This window comes from Chelonia mydas, chromosome 5 (assembly GCF_015237465.2).
Source record: "Chelonia mydas isolate rCheMyd1 chromosome 5, rCheMyd1.pri.v2, whole genome shotgun sequence".
NCBI classification, from domain to species: domain Eukaryota; kingdom Metazoa; phylum Chordata; order Testudines; family Cheloniidae; genus Chelonia; species Chelonia mydas.
The window spans coordinates 25,533,210-25,553,272 of NC_051245.2; the positions used below are offsets into that span (position 1 = coordinate 25,533,210).

At 38.6% G+C, this 20,063-nt stretch overlaps 1 protein-coding gene across 10 annotated transcripts in view; it reads left to right on the forward strand.

Moving 5' to 3' along the window:
- NIPBL (NIPBL cohesin loading factor) overlaps nt 1–20,063 on the forward strand; it is a 296,589-nt gene that overhangs the window by 179,744 nt on the left and 96,782 nt on the right. For 7 of the 10 annotated variants that reach the window (XM_037902676.2, XM_007065740.4, XM_037902674.2 and 4 more), the window contains 2 exons: nt 1,430–3,034; nt 18,960–19,142. In XM_037902676.2, the coding sequence (XP_037758604.1) occupies nt 1,430–3,034; nt 18,960–19,142 (1,788 nt within the window). The remainder of the gene's footprint in view (nt 1–1,429; nt 3,035–18,959; nt 19,143–20,063) is intronic. The other 3 variants (XM_037902671.2, XM_043547607.1, XM_037902677.2) reach the window with 3 other exon arrangements.

Sequence of the window (20,063 nt, forward strand, 5' to 3'; positions counted from 1 at the left end):
GTGGAGTTTTATACCTGCTTGCTGTTGCCTTCTGCAGTCGTGAATGTTGTATGTGATGTTGCATTTTTAAGATTCATCCGAGTCCTCATTTTATAGATATGTAGATAGAGATATGAACAAAAATTAAGAGAAAAAAAATCCCTTGTTCACATTATTACTATTGACCATGTTGCTGCTTGTTACATCTTTGCTCTCATTTTAACTTTAGGGAAGATACTTCAAGCTTTTTACTTTCCAGGGTGAGAATCTTTCAGAGGTTGTAATTTTCCCTCTGTGGAGATTATCAATTTGCAAAGTTTTATCTCATCTCTCCGACTACCCTCAGAGTTTGAAGGTTACGCTTTTTATGTTTTTCTCTCTTATATCTTGTCTGATTTTTTTTTCTTCTGACACTGAGGTGAAGCTGGGAAAATCCATCTTACAATAAAGAACTGAAAATTCAAGAAAGAATTGGGTATTTAAAAAGCTAAAAGACAAAAACAAAACAGACTCTACATTTCAGGTCTTGTTTGCCAAATAGAAAAAGATTTGTGACACCTGCAAGTAAAGTTTTTAGCTTCAGGGACCCACCAGATGAATGTTCATTTAGAATACCTTGTTGGGAAATTCTGATAGTAATGAATTAGGTTTAATGGATGATAAACATGCTGTATACTATTTTTATATTGACTTCTTATAATCTACCCATGACAAGGTGCTGCTTTTTTAAATCCAAAGTTATCGGGATTTTACTCTAAGTATATGTTGATTTTGTAAATTGTAAACCGTAAATTGAAATCTTAATTGTCCAATCAAGTAATTGAAGTTAGAGGATATTTATATTCCATTCAGAAATAATATTTTAAAAAATTAAGCTTGCAACGTGAAGTATTCAGGTTTGGAAATGCACAATACTGCCCCTTTGTGTATATGAATTATAGTGCAGGCCTCAACTCTTCCACTGTACTTCTCCAGGGGTGGTAGTTTAGTTCTCACTGTTCAGTGTTAGTCCCTTAAACTGTTTGCACACAATCCAAACACCACAGTGAACAGGGCAGAGAGAATCCATGCCTTGTTCGCTATAAAACTCTGCTTTCTTCGCCACCCTTTACGTGCACTGAATCAAACTGGGTCCTGCAGTAGAAAATGTATTACATTATGCATAAAAAGCAATTCTGGTTATGGAGGAACACCTTAACTTTTTCATTTGCTGATTTATGAATGCTGCATGTTGTTATCTTCCATGTTCTTTTAACATTAAACCATAATTCATGAATATACTGAAAATGTGTTTACAGAATATGCACACACTTACTTTCATAGGGTAGGTTTGTTGCCTGTGTTTCTGTAGGGAGACTGTTTTTCAGGTTTTTTGAGGGGGGGGGGGGTCTTTCGCTTAGAGGTTTATCCTTTCATGTGTATTGTTTTTTTTTTTTCTTTCAATCTGCAGATAAGCCTTTGAAGAAGCGAAAACAAGATTCTTATCCGCAGGAGGCTGGGGGTGCTACTGGAGGAAATAGACCAGCTTCTCAGGAGACAGGTTCTGCAGGAAATGGGTCAAGGCCAGCATTGATGGTTAGTATTGATCTTCAGCAAGCAGGACGAGTGGACTCTCAGGCAACTGTAACTCAGGATTCAGACACCATCAAAAAGCCTGAAGAAATAAAACAGTGTAATGATGGATCTATTTTTATTCCCCAAGAAGACCCTGTTGGAGTTCTTAAACTTAAACCTGAAAACCATCCCGAGACCCTTAGAAAAAAGTCAGATTCTGAGTGTCAAAAGACAGATATTCCACAAAATGAGAGCAAACAGACAGAAATGCAACAGAATGAAAGCAAATGGATGGAAAGTAAACACAATGAGAGCAAACAGATAGAAGCTAAACATGAAAGTAAGCATGACAGCAGACTAATGGATGTGAAACACAATGAGAGCAGACTGATGGAAACAAAACAAAATGAGAACAGACAGATGGATGTGAAACAAAATGAGGGCAAACAAAATAATGGCAAACAGGAAATAAGACACAGGCCTGAAACGCCAAAACAGAAGAGTGAAGGCAGGCCTGAAACGCCAAAACAGAAGAGTGAAGGCAGGCCTGAAACGCCAAAACAGAAGAGTGAAGGCAGGCCTGAAACGCCAAAACAGAAGAGTGAAGGCAGGCCTGAAACGCCAAAACATAGACATGATAATAGAAGAGATTCTAGTAAACCGTCTTCAGAGAGGAAACCTGAAATATCTAAACATAAACAGGAAATTAAATCTGATCCCTCCAGGGTAAAATCTGAAAGTAGATCAGATCCAGCAAAACAAAGACCAGATGGACGTTCAATTCCTGAGACTCCAAGGCGTGACCATGATAGCCTTAAACAAAAATCTGAGGACAGGGGCGAATCAGAGAGATATAAGGGAGATCCATCCAAGATCAGAAGACCTGAATATTTGAGATCCTCAAGCAAAAGTGAGCATGACTCCAAACATGGGATTAAATCTGATATTTCAAAAACTGAGAAACTAGAAAGAAAACATAGACATGAGTCTGGTGAGTCAAGAGAGAGGTTCTCTTCTGGGGAACAAAAATCAAGACCAGACAGTCCTCGTATTAAACAGGAAAGTAAAGGAGATTCTAGTAAATCAAGACTTGATAAACCTGGTTTTAAATCACCCAACAGCAAGGATGAACGAAGGACAGACGGTAATAAGAGTAAAGTGGATAGTAATAAACCACACACTGACAATAAGGCAGAGTTTCCCAGTTATTTGTTGGGGGGAAGATCTGGTGCATTGAAACATTTTGTTATTCCAAAAATCAAGCGTGATAAAGATGGCAATGTCACTCAGGAGCCAAGGAAAACTGAAATTAAGGGTGAACAAAAGGACAAAGTGGAGAAGATTGGGCTAGTAGAAGATCTAAATAAAGGAGCTAAGCCAGTAGTTGTTCTGCAAAAGCTTTCTTTGGATGATGTACAAAAATTTATTAAAGACAGAGAAGATAAATCAAGGAGCTCTTGTTTTAAACCCAACAAGAACAAGTCATCCAAATCAAATAAAGGTAAGACTCTTCTAAGGTTAATTTGTATTACATTTAGTAAGTTCCCTCTCTTCCTAAATTTTTTTTAATATTGCTATTGATAGAAATTGAATAAATATTTTTAAAATTTGAGCTAATTGAACTGGCACTAACGAATTATTTCTCTGTTTTATTACATGAGTGGTTTCCATTTGACTCTGTATAATCTCAGTTATGCAATGGCTTGTCAATATTAGAAATCTTTAATCGGTGGGACTACGCTCCTGTGCAAATCCCTTATGTAGAGACACTTAATTCTAAATCATGCATAGATATGGTACAAATATGATTTAAAGTGGTTTAAGTGTCTCTACATTAGGGATTGCAGTGGGGTAAATAAATCAATTTAGTTACACCAGTGCAAAACATGCACGTATAATCCAGCCCTAAGACTTTTTACTATTCCTGGAATCTATAGCTTCTTAAAAAATGAATGGAATGATGTGATTCACTAGGGACACCTAGTTGTATTGGGCAAACTCATCTAACCAATCTACACTATAAATGAGTATTGCGGGAACCCACATACTACATGGTTGTCCCCCAGTATGCTTAAAGCAGCATGGCTGTGTTAATGTATTAGCCTTGAGCCTTTAGCTCAATTCGGAGACACCATTGTCTGTCTGATCCCATCTATGCTGAAAGACTGAAGATCTTTTAATTGATATATAACCTGGTCTGCTGACATAGTTGAATTCATAGTGTAGACAGAATCTTATTTGATGCAGCTTGTATGTTTTTAGGTGGGTGATTTTTGTATTGAATTAACACTTCATTTAGATGACTGATCAAATTTGTTTCTTAGTACTCGTCTAGATGATAAACACTATAACTCCACATTGTGAAAGCTACCTTACCATCAAGTTAAAAATTATGGTTTTAAGTGTTTAGATGTTAAATGAATGTAAAACTTGTAGAAGTCATAATGTGTCAACATCTACAAGTCTGTCAGGCCACAAAATAAAGGATAAATCAATTGTATGGTGGAAGAGGCTTTGAAATACATACATTTATACATATGAGCCCATAGCTGCTTAAATAGCTAACATCATATCTAGTTGCTCACAGATTTGACATTTAGACATTTTCTTATAAAGCTGTATTGATTCAGTAAGATGAAGTAATGCTCTTTGTGTGTTGTGCATGTGTGTACATAAGTATGGAGATATCTGGGATAAACCAAAAAAACCATGTGATAAATTTATCATGCACCTTTCACTGCTACACCTAATCTCTGCTCACAGTTTATTTTAGCTCTCCAAACCTCTGAGCTGCTCAAAACACCAATTATATTTTTTTAAATATCAACCTACCAGAGAAAAGTTTTCTCATCTCCAGAATGTGAGATTCACTCCTGCCTCCTCACACAGTTATCTTTCTGAGGTTTAGGGCTGGGTCTTGCAACCATAACACCTTTCTAGAAATGAAAAACCACAATTTTATGTCTCATATCTCAGCCTACAAGATTAGAAATGGGAGCTTTATACCATTGATGAAGGAATATTCTATGCTTTCTGATGGGATCCAGCACTACTCTTGGAAGGGCCTAAGATGATGGACTTTGAAATAATAATTTTGTCATGTGTAGAAAATCTGTTTTAGATAATTTTTAGAGGTTCTTGCTCCCTTTGAGTCCTTTGCAGTTTATATATATGCACCCTCTAAAATATTCCTAAAATAGATTTTCTGTAATTTGTGGCATGTAGAGAACACATGGTGGCTAAAGGTTGTAATGACACTTTTTAGTGGTGATTAAATTGCCCATATAGTGATTAATGGCTTTTCCACACATGAGCAATGCATTCATCTTAAACCCTTGCTGGTAGAACTTAAACTACCCCTTTTTATATTCCATATATAGACACACATGCAATATATTGTCACTTTTCCAAAGTGAAAACATTTTTTTCTGTTAGTGGGGAAAAATGTAAATCCCTGAACTAGCATCTGTCAGTTTTTTCAGTTTTGTTTCTAGACTCATAGTCTTAGAGAACTGGAAAAAAGCTCGATGGAGAGTCTGTAGTTAAAGTAACTAGATTTCTTTTTTAAACCTTTTGACATGTGGCCATCCACATTTTTCAGAAACTGCCTTTGCACTTCAAATGTTGCATGTGTGTTCTATGTTAACATTTGAAAATCTTATAGACAATCTGTTTCTATGATGTGTGATGCTGAATAATTCGGTGTAATTCAGTGTTTGAAAACACTCATAACTAGACCTAAAGGTCTCCCTTGGCAGCTGCTGGCTGAAGGATTCTGCCTAGCCAGTATGAAAAACACTTGTGCCATTTCCCCAAAACTATGCCTTCTCCAATTTAAAGGAATTTATTGTTCTGTGTTTGTGTACAACATTTAATTTTTAAATTTGTCAGACATTCTTATAAATGTAACTTTTGATAACACCCTTGCTTTTGTTTATTCATTACTTTCCTGCATGGTTTCACTCAGCTTTTTTTCTCTTCTATCATATAATAAGTTGTGGTGAGTCTTTTCCAGTATTATAGAATCATAGAATCATAGAATATCAAGGTTGGAAGGGACCCCAGAAGGTCATCTAGTCCAACCCCCTGCTCGAAGCAGGACCAATTCCCAGTTAAATCATCCCAGCCAGGGCTTTGTCAAGCCTGACCTTAAAAACCTCTAAGGAAGGAGATTCTACCACCTCCCTAGGTAACGCATTCCAGTGTTTCACCACCCTCTTAGTGAAAAAGTTTTTCCTAATATCCAATCTAAACCTCCCCCATTGCAACTTGAGACCATTACTCCTCGTTCTGTCATCTGCTACCATTGAGAACAGTCTAGAGCCATCCTCTTTGGAACCCCCTTTCAGGTAGCTGAAAGCAGCTATCAAATCCCCCCTCATTCTTCTCTTCTGCAGACTAAACAATCCCAGCTCCCTCAGCCTCTCCTCATAAGTCATGTGCTCTAGACCCCTAATCATTTTTGTTGCCCTTCGCTGGACTCTCTCCAATTTATCCACATCCTTCTTGTAGTGTGGGGCCCAAAACTGGACACAGTACTCCAGATGAGGCCTCACCAGTGTCGAATAGAGGGGAACGATCACGTCCCTCGATCTGCTCGCTATGCCCCTACTTATACAAAGTATGAGTTTGTATAAGTCTTCAATGTCCATTTTCTTTTCCCCCACTAACTTTCGTCTATTTCTCTTACAATTCCTACATGGTGTTCTGCACTTCCTTCCCGGTATTTTCCTTGTCCTTTCTTCTTCTGCTACCCCCCAAGAAACCTCTGAGGCCTGTCTATGCACACAGGTTGCTCTGGTTTAATTTTTAAACAGATTTTGTTAAACTGCTGCAAAACCCTATATAGATACTCATTCAGTTTGATTGGTTTATTTAGATTTAGCTTAAAATTGTTCCTAATCAATTTAAGATGACCTAAAATAAACCTGGTTTCAGCTGAAATAAGTGTCCAAACAGCTTTTAGCAGCAGTCAAATTAAATCAATTTAAAAATCACACCTTTAGTTAAACTGATGCAATTTTGCATCTAAACAAATCCTTAGTGGCATGCAGTTTTTTCTCCATCAGTCTTTCTCTCTGCTGCACAGCCATCCCAGGTACACGGGCTTGTGTAATTTTAACAGACTCCTAATAGACAGAGGCATAAGCCTGTTAGCCAAAGACTTAAAAAATAGGGGCATTGCTGGGAAAAAGGAGGTTCCTGGGATTCTCCAAGTTGTTATCCTGAACCTTGATTTGGGATCACTGTTCTTCATATAGGCCTCTAGCTAGTAGGCCATTAATAAATTTGAATCATCCCTCCAATCCCCTCTGGCTGTTTGAAGGAAGAAGGAACATTTTCTCTGTTCCGTTCACAGATTGAATGTTTTTTCTAAAAGATAGCTCCAGCTCAACCAGAAGTTATGGGCTTGATGCAGGCATCGCTTGGTGAAATTCTATGATCTGTGTTATTAAAATCATAATAAATTACTATAATGTTCTCTTCTGGTCTAAAAATCTGAGAGTCCCTCATCCTCCCCCTTCTACTCCAAAGTCTCTTACTGCAAAGGTGGGTTGTGTGTGAGGTCTCTGGTATTCTTCTTTCACCTCAGTATTCTGGCTGCTGTGAGTGGGTTATCTGCAATCCTTCCTCTACCCAGATTCCAGTTCTTAGTTCTTTCCAGTCAATAGCTCCAGTATCTGCCTCTGTTTCTGCTCATAGCTGTGCCAGTCAGCTGCAGCATGAAATCGAGCTGATTCTTGTCAGTTTCCTGGCTACTCATAGAATTTGGAAAGGAGCAGTTTTCTCTCTGCAGCAGCTTGCCAAAATAAAGAGCAGCCACAGAGGAAATGGAACTGTCTGCAGACTTAAGAAGATATTGGTGATTTGGTTTACATTCAGTTCATGTTTGGAAGCCACCACAACAAAAATAAATGTAATTATTTTTAATAGAGGCTTCAGTTCTGTAGACGCTGATGCTGGCTGAGAAAAGCTTCCTACTTTCCATAGGACAAATGGGATTTTTTTTGAGACTTGTGTAGAATACCTTTTTTTGGGTCTTGTCATATCGCACATGAGCTTGTCTTAAAAACTGTAGTGGTTTCACCGAAGAATCTTTGACAAAGTCTAGTGCAGAGGACCATTTTTCATATTTAGACAGATCATTTTAGGATTAATCAGCATGGATACCGTATTTGTACTGAATGCTTTCAGATTCTGGCTAGATCTACAAAGGAGATTTTAACCACTCCCCAGAAGTTTCTGTTAACACACACTGGTAACACTCTGTGCAGCTGTTCTGTGACTGTGTAAAAATGGCATCATCTTACTTAAAACTGTTCCTTAAGTGTATTCTTCCTACAGAAGCAACTGATTTTTTTTTTTTTTTTTTTTTACTGATACTTATTTCCACTAACACTGCAGAGCCAATATTATACTTATAGAATCATAGAACTAGAAGGGACCTCGAGAGGTCAGCTAGTCCAGTCCCCTGCACTCAAGGCAGGACTAAGTATTATCTAGACCATCCCTGACAGCTGTTTGTCCAACCTGCTCTTAAAAATCGCCAATGATGGAGATTCCACAACCTCCCTAGGGAATTTATTCCAGTGTTTAACCACTATGACAGGAAGTTTTTCCTAATGTCCAACCTAAACCATCCTTGCTGCAATTTAAGCCCATTGCTTCTTGTCCTATCCTCAGAGGTTAAGAAGAACAATTTTTCTCCCTCCTCCTTTTAACAACCTTTTATGTACTTGAAAACTGTTATCGTGTCCCCTCTCAGTCTTCTCTTTTCCAGACTAAACAAACCCAATTTCTTCAATCTTCCCTCATAGGTCATGTTTTCTAGACCTTTAATGATGATTTTTGTTGCTCTTCTCTGGACTTTCTCCAATTTGTCCACATCTTTCCTGAAATGTACTTGTGTGACATCATCAAAATCATTTTGAAGTTGCAAACAGTTACATCTGTTCAAACTTATTAATGGAAATGGAACTATCTTGGTGTCAGTGAGAGGTATACTTTGGCCTTCAGAACATTTATTTCTGAGGGTGATGCGTGAGAAGTAAAGAATCCTGCTTGATTGTTGGATCCCATATTGAGTTTTCAGGGCATGTTGTAGTCTAAGCACTGTTCATGTGGTAATTGGCAGGCTGGAGTAATGCACTCCATGGTCCTGAGCATAAGCTGTCATAGGGGCTCCCTGTGGCTCTGCCCCACACTGTGGCCCTGCTGAAGGCCTTCTCTCCCAGTGAGGCAGGGGTAGTGGTTTCTGCTCCTAGAAATGGTACCAGTGGAATCCCCCGTACCTACCCCAGCATCCAGGGTATATCTATGTCTTGGCTAAGTGAGCTTGGCATGTTGCATTCTCCTCCTGCTCTCCCACACAGTTTTCTGATTGGGTCAGGAGAATCCTTCACTGCTTCCAGGAGATCATCTCCTTAGCGTATGTGCAATGTGCCTCAGGTGGCACATGACCAGGATTCATTGCCGAATTTGGTCCCCTGGTTGGATCATTAGCTTCCCCAGCTTGGGCTGGGTACTGATGGGGAGTGCGATGTGAACACTGATCCATGTCCCCCTTTCATGAGATGTATGGGGCAATTCACATTTATAACATAACTGGGAAGGAGTAGCAGGGGAGCTGAAAGGTATTTATGCCACAGTTAAGGAGTCTTGCAATTTTTTGTGAATTGTAGCTACTTGCACGAAGCTGGCAAAGTTTGTAAATTCCATGAGAAAAATAGAGTTCATGGAATTTATAAAATGTATAAGTACATCTGGTTGAGCTTTTAAGTCCTATAAGTTTAATAGCTATGGTTCAGGAAGCGCCAATGGTGCTTCCAATGGTGAAACTAGAACATCTATTAAATGCTGTGAAACCAATATCTGGAATGCTTGGAATTTACAGAAGTTTGACTTACTGATTATCTTGATGAGTGCAATGTTTGAAGGAGCCTTTATAAACATTAGAGACTATACCAGCAGAGCTGCAGACCATTTGGGATTTATGGCAGATATAACTTTCATTTGGTATAATAATAGAAAGAGGCTTCAAACAGTGTCCTGTTCAGTGTTGCATTCAATGGGCCAGATCCTCAGTTGGTATAAATAGGTGTTGCTCTATTGACTACACTAGCTGAGAGTCATGTCCATTGCACTAAAAGGCTCCCCAAGCATCTGGAAAAAACATGGGAGCATGTGGGACTGTAATGGGGTCAGCACTTACCTCTCATGACTGCCCCCTTTTCTCTTGCCGATACACCTGCAATCAGTCTTTTTTTGGGCCAGCACCCGCCTCTCACGGACAGCCCTCTTTGGTTGCTTTGGTGTGAGCCTGCTTTTTTTGGGGGGGTGGGGGGTATCTCATATCAGGGTGGCACCTGCCTCTCGTAAGCATCCACCTGGTCTTCAGCAGCTGGTCTTCAGCAGCTTTCCCTGGGCTCAGTTCTGCCCAGTGAGCTGTCTGTGGCCTGCCGCTCGTTTAGCCATCCAGGCACCTGGTCCTGTCTTGTCAAGCTCCACACAGCAACTTAAGGCTGTGCTGTGCTGCTTGCCTTTTATGTGGCCCTTCTGGCCCCTTATTGGTTGCTCCAGCAGCACCTCTGATTGACCGCACTTCTGCAGCCACTCGAAGCTTCCTGGAGGACGACTTGCTGCTCTAGGTCTGGGGCAGAGTGATGCAGGGCCATGAGGCTTCCAGCAGGGGGCCTCAGGACCTAGTCCACCCTGCCACACACCTCCCCCTTCAGACAGGTTTGAGGCAGTGGTTCTTCCCCCCCCAGTCTTTTCTTATGCCCCCGTTAGTCAGGGTGTACTCTACTTAGGCTGCCTCTGGCTCTCTTTGGGCTCTGGCTCTGCCCAATAAATAATTAAAATATTGCCTGTTTCTGTGCCTGCATCTGGCTCCGGCCCTTCTTTGGCCTCTGCCTCTGGCTTCATTGTCTAACTGCTTTTGCCTCCACCTCTGCCTCTGGCTTTCTTCAGCCTCTGCCTTCGCTGTTTTGTTGCTGCTGCTGCCTCTGGCTCTGGCCTTGCACAATAACACAGTTAAAAGCTTGTAGTAAAACAGTTGAAAGCTTGACCCAGTAAAACAGTGAATTCTGTCCTGGCCCCCTTTAGACAAGGTCAGTCTGAAGATCCGACTTTGGTACCATAATGTAATCCTAGTGATCACTTTAGATAAGCTATTACCAGCAGGAGAGTGGGGTGGGAGGAGGTATTTTTTCATGCTTTGTGTGTATATAAAAAGATCTTCTACACTTTCCACAGTATGCATCCGATGAAGTGAGCTGTAGCTCACGAAAGCTTATGCTCAAATAAATTGGTTAGTCTCTAAGGTGCCACAAGTACTCCTTTTCTTTTTGCGAATACAGACTAACACGGCTGTTACTCTGAAACCTGTAATGATAAAATGGATTTTTTTAAAAATAATTCTAGCGCAAACAAAGATAAAGCGTCTAATTTAATTCTGTTCTAGGCTTTGCCCTGTCTGGGTTGTATTGAACAGGTTTATCGTTTGAAAAATTTCCCAGACATGTTAGCTGGAAGTTGACACAAAAAGTGGGAGGAAACCCTAAAAAGAAATTCACCACTTGCTAGAACCCTGCATGGGGCTTTTAAAAATTCTGCTTCCATCGCACCCATTGCACCTACTCCTACCCACTACTGCATTGTTTCTTGCATTTTTATCCCACTCCTACCCACAAAAACTTTAGATCCTGCAAATTCTGCAAGAGAGACAGATTTCCCCATGCTACTTTTAAAAAAAAAGTTGGTTAATCTATATATAAATGGAATTCAGATGCAATTTTTACATGGTAAACTGATGAGAGATTTAGTGTTTTCCCACAAATTACTGCAGTCTGGTTTTTTTCCCACCCAATTCCACCCGCAACAAAGTACATTTTACCTGCTCCCGCTATTATGGTAGCAGGTCCTGCAGGGCCCGTGCGCAGAATCCCTGTCTCACTACAGGACTCTACCACTTCCCACTCCCAGGATTTATACTAACATAGTGCTCTGGAAGGTTCATCTTGTGTATGCCCATTCCTTAGCAGATATCAGATCAACTTGTAACCCCCTTGGTTGTCAGATGTAAGCAGACACACACAATCAATATCTTTCTCTCATATATCTTAGTTTGCTACTGCAAAGAGGAGAGGTCTCAGTTACCTCACCCCTCTCTCCATGTCCAGTCTACTGTGAGTTGTGTGGGTTGTCCTCTATTTTTTTCTCCTCCACTCCAGCGCCTGCCTTTGCTGCTGCTCCAAGCATTGTCTAAGCGGCAAAAGTGTGAAATTGACATGATGCTCATCTACTTCTGAACACAGTCCTGAAACTGACCAGATTATTGTAAATTTTGTTCATCTCCTGGAGAGAAGAAATAGAATAAGACATGGACTGTCTTTTTGCAGATTCCGAAAGACAGAACTTAATTGGTTCGCATTTGAAAGGTTATTTTTGCAGCAAAAATGTTAGAAACTTATGGTATAATTTTTCAGAGATGCTAAGCACTTACAACCCTTGTAGAAGTCAACACCTCTGAAAGTGAAGCCATTTATTTAGATTTCTAAATGTTGGATGTGTTTGCTTACTTTTAGACATTCGTGATTGGAAAAATGTGCCTTTTTTTTTTTTAGTGAAAGTTTACATTCAGCAGAACTTGACAATGGGGAAAATTTCCTACTAGCCACTGGTGAACAAATTTTTCTGGCGGTACAGCATTCAACACTTTTGATCTGCTTTAGGTGATTTTTTCACCTAAGAAAGTTTAACCTGTTGATTTCTACCTTTAAACTTGATCCTGTTCATATTCAATAGGAGTTTGGCCTATGACTATTTTAGGAGTAAGATAGAGCTATTTGTTTGCTTTCAGATTATTGATTTTTCTTTTTTCTCATGTCTTTTTGATAGTTAATTGCTCCTTTTAATACCATATTGTAGTTTTAAATATCTTTTTAAAATTATAAATGTAATTATTTCAAGTTAGATGATTACCATTGACCTGAAATTTAATTTTTAAGACTATCCTATTTTGGTGAATGTAATGATTATTTAAAATTACATTTTTATTTAAAAAAGGAACACAATGATTAGGTCATGAAGTTCAAGAGAGCCCTGACTTTTGCCAAAATGATAGTGAAGGTTGAAAGCAAGCAAAGAAACTCTCATTGTGACCTCAAAAGAGATGGAAATATTAAAATCAGTTTTAAACTTAAATTTAATGGGTTCAGTTAAATGAGTTGTGGTTTTAAAGGAACTGAATGAGTGGGGCGGGGAAATGATAGCATAGTGATGTTCTGCATGTTTAAAAAATCTCATTTTCCTCTTAATTTTACCATCTTGTCCCATTAAAAGTTGGTATATAACAGTCTGGGACAAAAGAAATAAGCTTGTTTTTTCTTTTGCTTACCAATATCTCAAATGTCTATGGAGAAAGTGTTATGTACAAGTGATTCATTAATGTGAGAAAAAGTTATGCAACTACCTCAGTTGAGGCATATTTTCACTTTCCATTTTGAAAACAATAACATTCAAGAGGATTGATGGCTCAAATTTTAATTTGTTTAATCATAACATAGGGTATGACACATCTGTGGGTCACATCAATTACAAAATCTAAGCTTCCATATTGGTAAAAAAGATACTAAGTTATTACATTTGTGCACAAAACAAAACAAAAAAACCACTACCACACTTATCAAATAAAAACAAAATTTCAAATTAATCATAATTGGTCATGAATCTGCCAACAGTGTCTCTACAGAGTACTATTATATGATTTTGCACTTCATATTTTTCTTTCAAAGCATTTGTCAAAAGTGGGTTGTACTAGCCTCATTTTAGAAATAGGTAAAAGTGAGGAGTTCAGAGAAGGACACTAAGGAATAAAAACCACCTTGTGGAAATGATCCCTAGTCCTGTACTTCGATTACTAGTCAAAAGTGTCTCTTTGCCTCCATTGGAAGCTGGTACAAAAGAGCTCATGCTGTGCTATAGCTGAGGTTTTTCATTGCTTTCTAGTTAAAGGCTAACTATTCTAAATGCTCTAAAATCTGAATCTTTGTCCAGATTGCCTTGAAATTTGCCATATCCGATTGGGATGTGGGATAGAGTTATTGATCCAGGTTTAGGATCAATTGAGCAAGGGGTTCCCAAAATACAGTTCCCTAAACAAACCCAGCATTTTACAAAATCGCTTGATTCGTCTAACTTTTTTTGCACATAACGGGAGCTAAAACTATGACTTTAATCATCCCCCAACTGATTTTAGTCATTTGGTATTAGGCATGAGGGAGGTAATGTTGGAGGAGTGGGAGCAGCATCCGAGCAGTGGTAGGGTAGTCTGAGCTTTTTGGGGGGATTATGGGAGGTCAGAGCAGTGAGGGGGAGTGTTGGAACAGTGCACGGAAGAGTGGGGTGGAAAGTAGGGAATCAGAGCTGTGCAGTGGGGGATGCTGAGGTGGCTTCAACCCTGTCCTGTCCAGGAACCCACATCCATCAACTACTCAATCATAGGCACTTATCTGCCCCCCATCACTGTAATACCTGAGCACCTCAAAGACTTCAATGTATTTATCTTCACAATAGCTCTGTGAGGTAGAGAAGTGCTATTACTCCCATTTTACAGGTGAAGAACTGAGACAGAAACAAATGTTTTGCCTACATGGGAAGCTGTATTGGTATTAGATGAGGTGTGACTTCGTGCTGCTGTAGTTACCAGTATATCTCCCTGTGTAGAGACACTTCTTCTGGTGTCAGATTGCCTTTCTCCATTTTAGGTTATGTTGCTTTGAAAATGGTTTAAGAAATAAGAAAGAAAAAAAAAAGCCACTCTTATTGAGAAGAAAGCATCCACAGAGAATGTTATGGCGATATGATCTCTGTAACTTCCTTTGTAGACGAAACCTAAGTGGCTTGCCCAAAGTCCAGGAATTGTACCCAGATCCTCCCACATTCCAGGTTAGTGTCCTACCCACAGGACAGTCCTCCTTCCTCTGATGTGATCCCATGTATGTTCCCCTTCAAAAATGTCTCCACTGACTCCATGCTAGTCCCTGGACTGTTTCTATGTCCTTATCCCAGCTCCTCAACATGCAGGTCCGAGGCTGATGCCTGCTTCTCCATGGGCAGGGGGACTGAGGAGGGAGAATCAGTGTGCTGGACAGGCAGAAGACGAGCTAAGGAGATGATGCAAGGGTAGTGGAAGGACCAACGTGCAACCACTACACTACATTCTGTGCCTAGGATAATCAGTGTCAAGGAGCCAGAGGCAGTGGAGTGGGGGAGATGGGTTGTGGTATGTGCAAATACTGCGAAACTATTTTTTTTAAAAAAACAAGGAAATTAAATGCCTTAAAACTTTATTAACACAGAGTTAAGGTTGCACAGTAGAGCCTTGTGGAGAGTGGTTAAACTTAAACCTTTGAAAGCCAGGAAATGAAGAGTTAAGATTCACACCAGCTCCACAACGCAACTTTAATTTTGCCCTCTTTAAGCGATACCCCAACACATTAATAACACATGTACTAGCACTCTGTCCTCACAGATGCTACAGAACACATTGCAAACAAAACACGTGTGCGCTGAAGGACAAAGTCTAACAGGAGCTACCTGCACCTGGCCTACATTCAAACACTAACCTTACTCCACACAAACATTCCCAGACTCACTAAATGTTATCACCCCTTCACCTTTGTGCTTAGGATTTCTTCTGAGACATTACCTTTATTTTCCTGTCACTAAACCCTGGAAACCACTGTCACCAGACTGCTGATAATCCCCATGTCAAGAAGACGCCCTCATGCACTTCTACTGACACAGCCTACAAAATTCAGTGCTCAAATGAGGCGTACTTGATCCCTCAAAGTCCATATGTGTTTCTCCTCATATTGTAGCCAGGCTGCTTCTACTAATCCTTTATCCATTCAGTACAGCTACACCTAACATAGTGAATGCAGCTGGAGTGCATGTCGATAAATGCTGGAATTCGAATCTATGGACCAGAGTACAAGCAATGGCACATTCTCTTAATCCTTTCTCATACCTACTTAGTATAGATTCATAGATGTTAAGACTAGAAGGAACAGTAGACCATCTAGTCTGATAACTTGTGTATCTTAGGCTAGAGAATTTCATCCAGTTACGCCTGTATTGAGCCTGTTAACTTGTGATTGACTAAAACATCTTTTTAGTAAATCTCGATTTGAAGGCATTCAAAGATAGAGAATCCATTCTCCTTGATAGTTTGTTAATCTTTACACCACCCTTATGGAGCCATTCCTAGTGGCTGTTGCCATCTCCAGCTGGGGTAAAGTTAAAGTTGCATTGCAAGGGTAGTGTGTGTGTCAACTCTTCATTTCCTGGTTCATAGTGTTTTAAATTTAGCCACAACGCATTCTGAAACATCACAATGCACTACTGGGCAACTTTACCCTGGGATTAGCTAAATTTGGGGGCATTTAATTGTACCAATGGGCTTTTAGTCTTTTGTAATAAAATAAAGATGCCAACAGACGAAATGCTATACCGTGAAAGACTTCTGATCCTATTATTGAATAGTGTAAATAAAGGAAGCTGAGGGAAGCAAGTTACTTGTATTTTTTTCAGGTTGTAAAATAAATGCAAATACCATGACATTTCTCAGAATAAAATCAACTGATAATTTGTATTATTAATTTAGATGATCAACTAGGTAGGGGAAAGTATTTTCATTAAAATTAAAGGTGGTTTTTGTAATTACAGATACAAGCTGAAATTATTTATGTGAATGTAGGAATTTTAGGGAAAAAGTTATTCTGGAAAAGTGTAACAGGGTGCCGTTTTTGGTCACTGAACTCTGGGACTTGTCTGTTAGGTTACTTGCGTGAATATATTTTTAAAGTATTTTTTTAATATTAACTGTCAAAGCTTTTAATATACATTTGAACGCTCAGACTGAAGCTGTTTTAGAGAACTTTTTCAGAAAAAGTACATATCTTGTAAGCCAACCTCCCCACGTACTTTTCTAGTATTCCTCATTACAGTATTATTTAATCGTGGATCACAGAAATGTTATTTTAACTAGGAAATATTATATTTGGATCTGCCAAAGCTTTAGCATGTTTCACAGACAAGGTTATAACACACATTTTGTTTATACTGTAAAATTGAACTACATGTTGGGGGCAACTATGTTCTCACAGGGTTCACCAACGTGATTGATTATGATGTAGTTAGGACTTTACAGAGGTCCTGTAATAAATTGTTCTAAAGAGTACACTGGTGTTTTAATTTTTGGTAAGTGTGAAAAGTGATGGATTGTATCTGACAACATATCAGTGTTCAGAAATTTTGTTTACAATGCTGTATAGTAAAATACATACACATAAAATGTCTTTATATTTTAAAATGTAAAGATTCCCAAGTATAAATTATGATTCATTATACTTATTTTTGATTGTTACAAATATATTGTAGTGTACAAATATAAAAAAGGATTAACATGCATGGTAGTTAATATATTAGAGGCACTTCATCAATGTATCCTAGTCAATTTCAAAACTTGAATGGAGTTTCAGGTAGTTCAGCTGCACCTGTTGCCTTCTGCCAATTTTTGTGGTTTTAAAAATCTTATCTAAAGAAAACTGCAAAATGTTTTCCCCTCCCATACTACTGTTCAAAAAAGGCACACAAACTAGAGGAAAAGATGACTGACTGCGCAGTGTGCTAACAGTAAAACTATACACTAAATCCACTATCAAATGCAAAAATGAAATACATTGAAAACAAATTTTCCTCAATGTTTTACTCTTAAATATTTTAGGAAATAAAAATCACATTTCTGTTTGAAAGTTGTGTCCCTTTAGTTTTTATAAGTATCCTGTAAATTTGAAGCAGAGCAGAATCATTAGCATGTGTTTTGTAGACTAATGCTTGTTACCATAAGACTCATTTCTTATGCATAAACTTGGATTTTCCAGGTGTTTCTATATGAACCTGAACAAATGAGGCTCTGTGTATATAATAACCTCAACTCTTCTTAAGAAACTTTGGTGAGAGATGATTTGTACACAGCAGACCATATCCTGTTGAATTCAACAAGAAAGAAAATACTAAAAACTGAGTTGCAGAAACATGTTCTTCTTGTCCCCTGCCACTCTTTTTCTTCCTCCCAGAGTTGCTTTTTGTCATGCCTTTATTTAGGCCACAATTCTCTAAAGACTTATGCACATGCTTTTTGGGCTATGAGTAGTCTCATTAACTTCAGTTTTCAGAGTAACAGCCATGTTAGTCTGTATTCGCAAAAAGAAAAGGAGGACTTGTGGCACCTTAGAGACTAACCAATTTATTTGAGCATGAGCTTTCGTGAGCTACAGCTCACTTCATCGGATATGAAGTATGTATGTAAGTAAGTATGCATCCGATGAAGTGAGCTGTAGCTCACGAAAGCTCATGCTCAAATAAATTGGTTAGTCTCTAAGGTGCCACAAGTCCTCCTTTTCTTTTTATTAACTTCAGTGAAGCTATTCAGTGCATAAATATATGCACCTGTATAAGTCTGTGAAGGATCGGGGCATTAGAACCAGTGCTGAAGCATAATACTTGGTCTTTGAACTAATTTGGTTTTCCTGGCTGATTGCTAAGAAATATGTGTGTGACCCTCCCTATAGAAGAGTGTCTTTAAGAGGTCCTGGCTTTGTATAGGCCTAACAGCACTACCAAAATGTGTGATGACAGCGATGTGATGCTACATAATCTTTCTGGTACTGTAAGGAATATTAGTAGAAAATAGCATACTCCTATTTGCTGTTTCTTTTTATTTGGTACCTAATCAATTGCTTTAAGTTTTTTAAGTTTATGTTAAGCTTAAGAAAAGAGCAACAAAAATGAACTCTGTAATAGCCACAAAAAAGTTGTATTTCCACATAGGAAACAATTGGGGTGTGCTAATCATCTGGGCCTTATTTTAAGGTTAACAACCTTATAAATTCTGATTGCTTTTGTTTCCACCTGCTGATATTGCAAAGTAATCCTCTTATGTGCACTGGTAAAGGAGATGTTGCAGAATAAGTAGAAATGTGACCATGATGCATACTGAATCCTGACTTAGCCTAATTTTTTTAAACACTTCTGCAAATTTGGACAACCAACTAAAGTAAGACTCTGTTTAGTGGGAGTGAGGGAAATGTATGTGAAGGTTGCTGGTTGAATTTGTATCATGTATATGCTGGTAAATATTTTTTTAAAGTACATTTGTAAGAGATGCAGTATGATCATTTTAATTGTAAAGTTGACAAAATATAAAACTTTGGACAGAGGACTTCATGACATCAGTTACTTTCAAGAATATCTAACTATGAGATATTTAGTGGGTGCTCTGTTAGAATTAGTCCTGAGAAAGGACTACAGCTTTGGTCCCTTACTGATTTACATTTACTCTTCTTACTCTTCATTAATAGGTAGCATAGATCAGTCAGTGTTAAAGGAGTTGCCTCCAGAGCTCCTGGCAGAAATTGAATCCACCATGCCACTTTGTGAACGTGTGAAAATGAACAAGCGCAAACGTAGCACAGTTAATGAGAAACCAAAATATGCTGAGATCAGTTCTGATGAAGACAATGAAAGCGAAGAAGCTTTTGAATGTAAGTAGTACGTCATTCTATTACTACTATTACACAGCAGGATAACTCTTTGTTCTTGCTAACAGATTTCTTAGCTGACTAGTCAAAACTAATATAAGAACTAGTTAAGTTTGGGGTCTAGATAACTCGTTGACTGAGTAACTTATTTTTAAGAAAAATTACTAAACCTAAATTTACCACGCAAGATGAATAGGTAGCCTGTTAAACTTCTTTCCCCAATCCTACATGTATGGCAGAGTATCTCGTAGACTTTTTCACTTGTGCTCTAGGACACTTTTAGACTCAGGTTAAAGAAAAGATCATTAAAAAAGACCTGAGAAGTTTTACATGGATAATATTCTATATGAAAATGTTGAAAAAATAATTTAATGAATTTGGTGACCACCCATATTTTAAAACTGAATATTTATCATCTTACTTTACCTATACTTTAGTTCCAGTGTGATTTTTGCAGTCAGGGATCTCAAACTCCTAGTGCTGCCACATAATGCTATTTATTATCTTAATAACTAGTTTTGTAAATTCTCATGTCTCCTCCATGTCTGACAAACTGAACTGGGGAATAGTCTCCTTCTCCCTGGAGTACTGGAGGCAGACTGATAGATTTGACTGCATACAGGGGCTAGATCAGTCAGAGGTCTGGAATTCGTCATACCAAACAACTCTCCTTGTGATGTGGCTGTAGGAATTTTTTTAAGCCTCAAAAAAGAAAACACGCACAAACCAACCTGTCACTTTTCCTAACTGGAAACACAAGAAGAAGAAAAAAGGAGACTCTTGGGCTCCTTCTTCCCAGTGGGTTTCTCAGACACAGCCTTTCTTGGACTGCCCCATCCTCTGGGGGTGGAGGGTATTATTGCTTGGACAAATCAAAATTACTTCTAGTTCTAACAGCTCTTGAGATAACCTTTGAAATCAGGC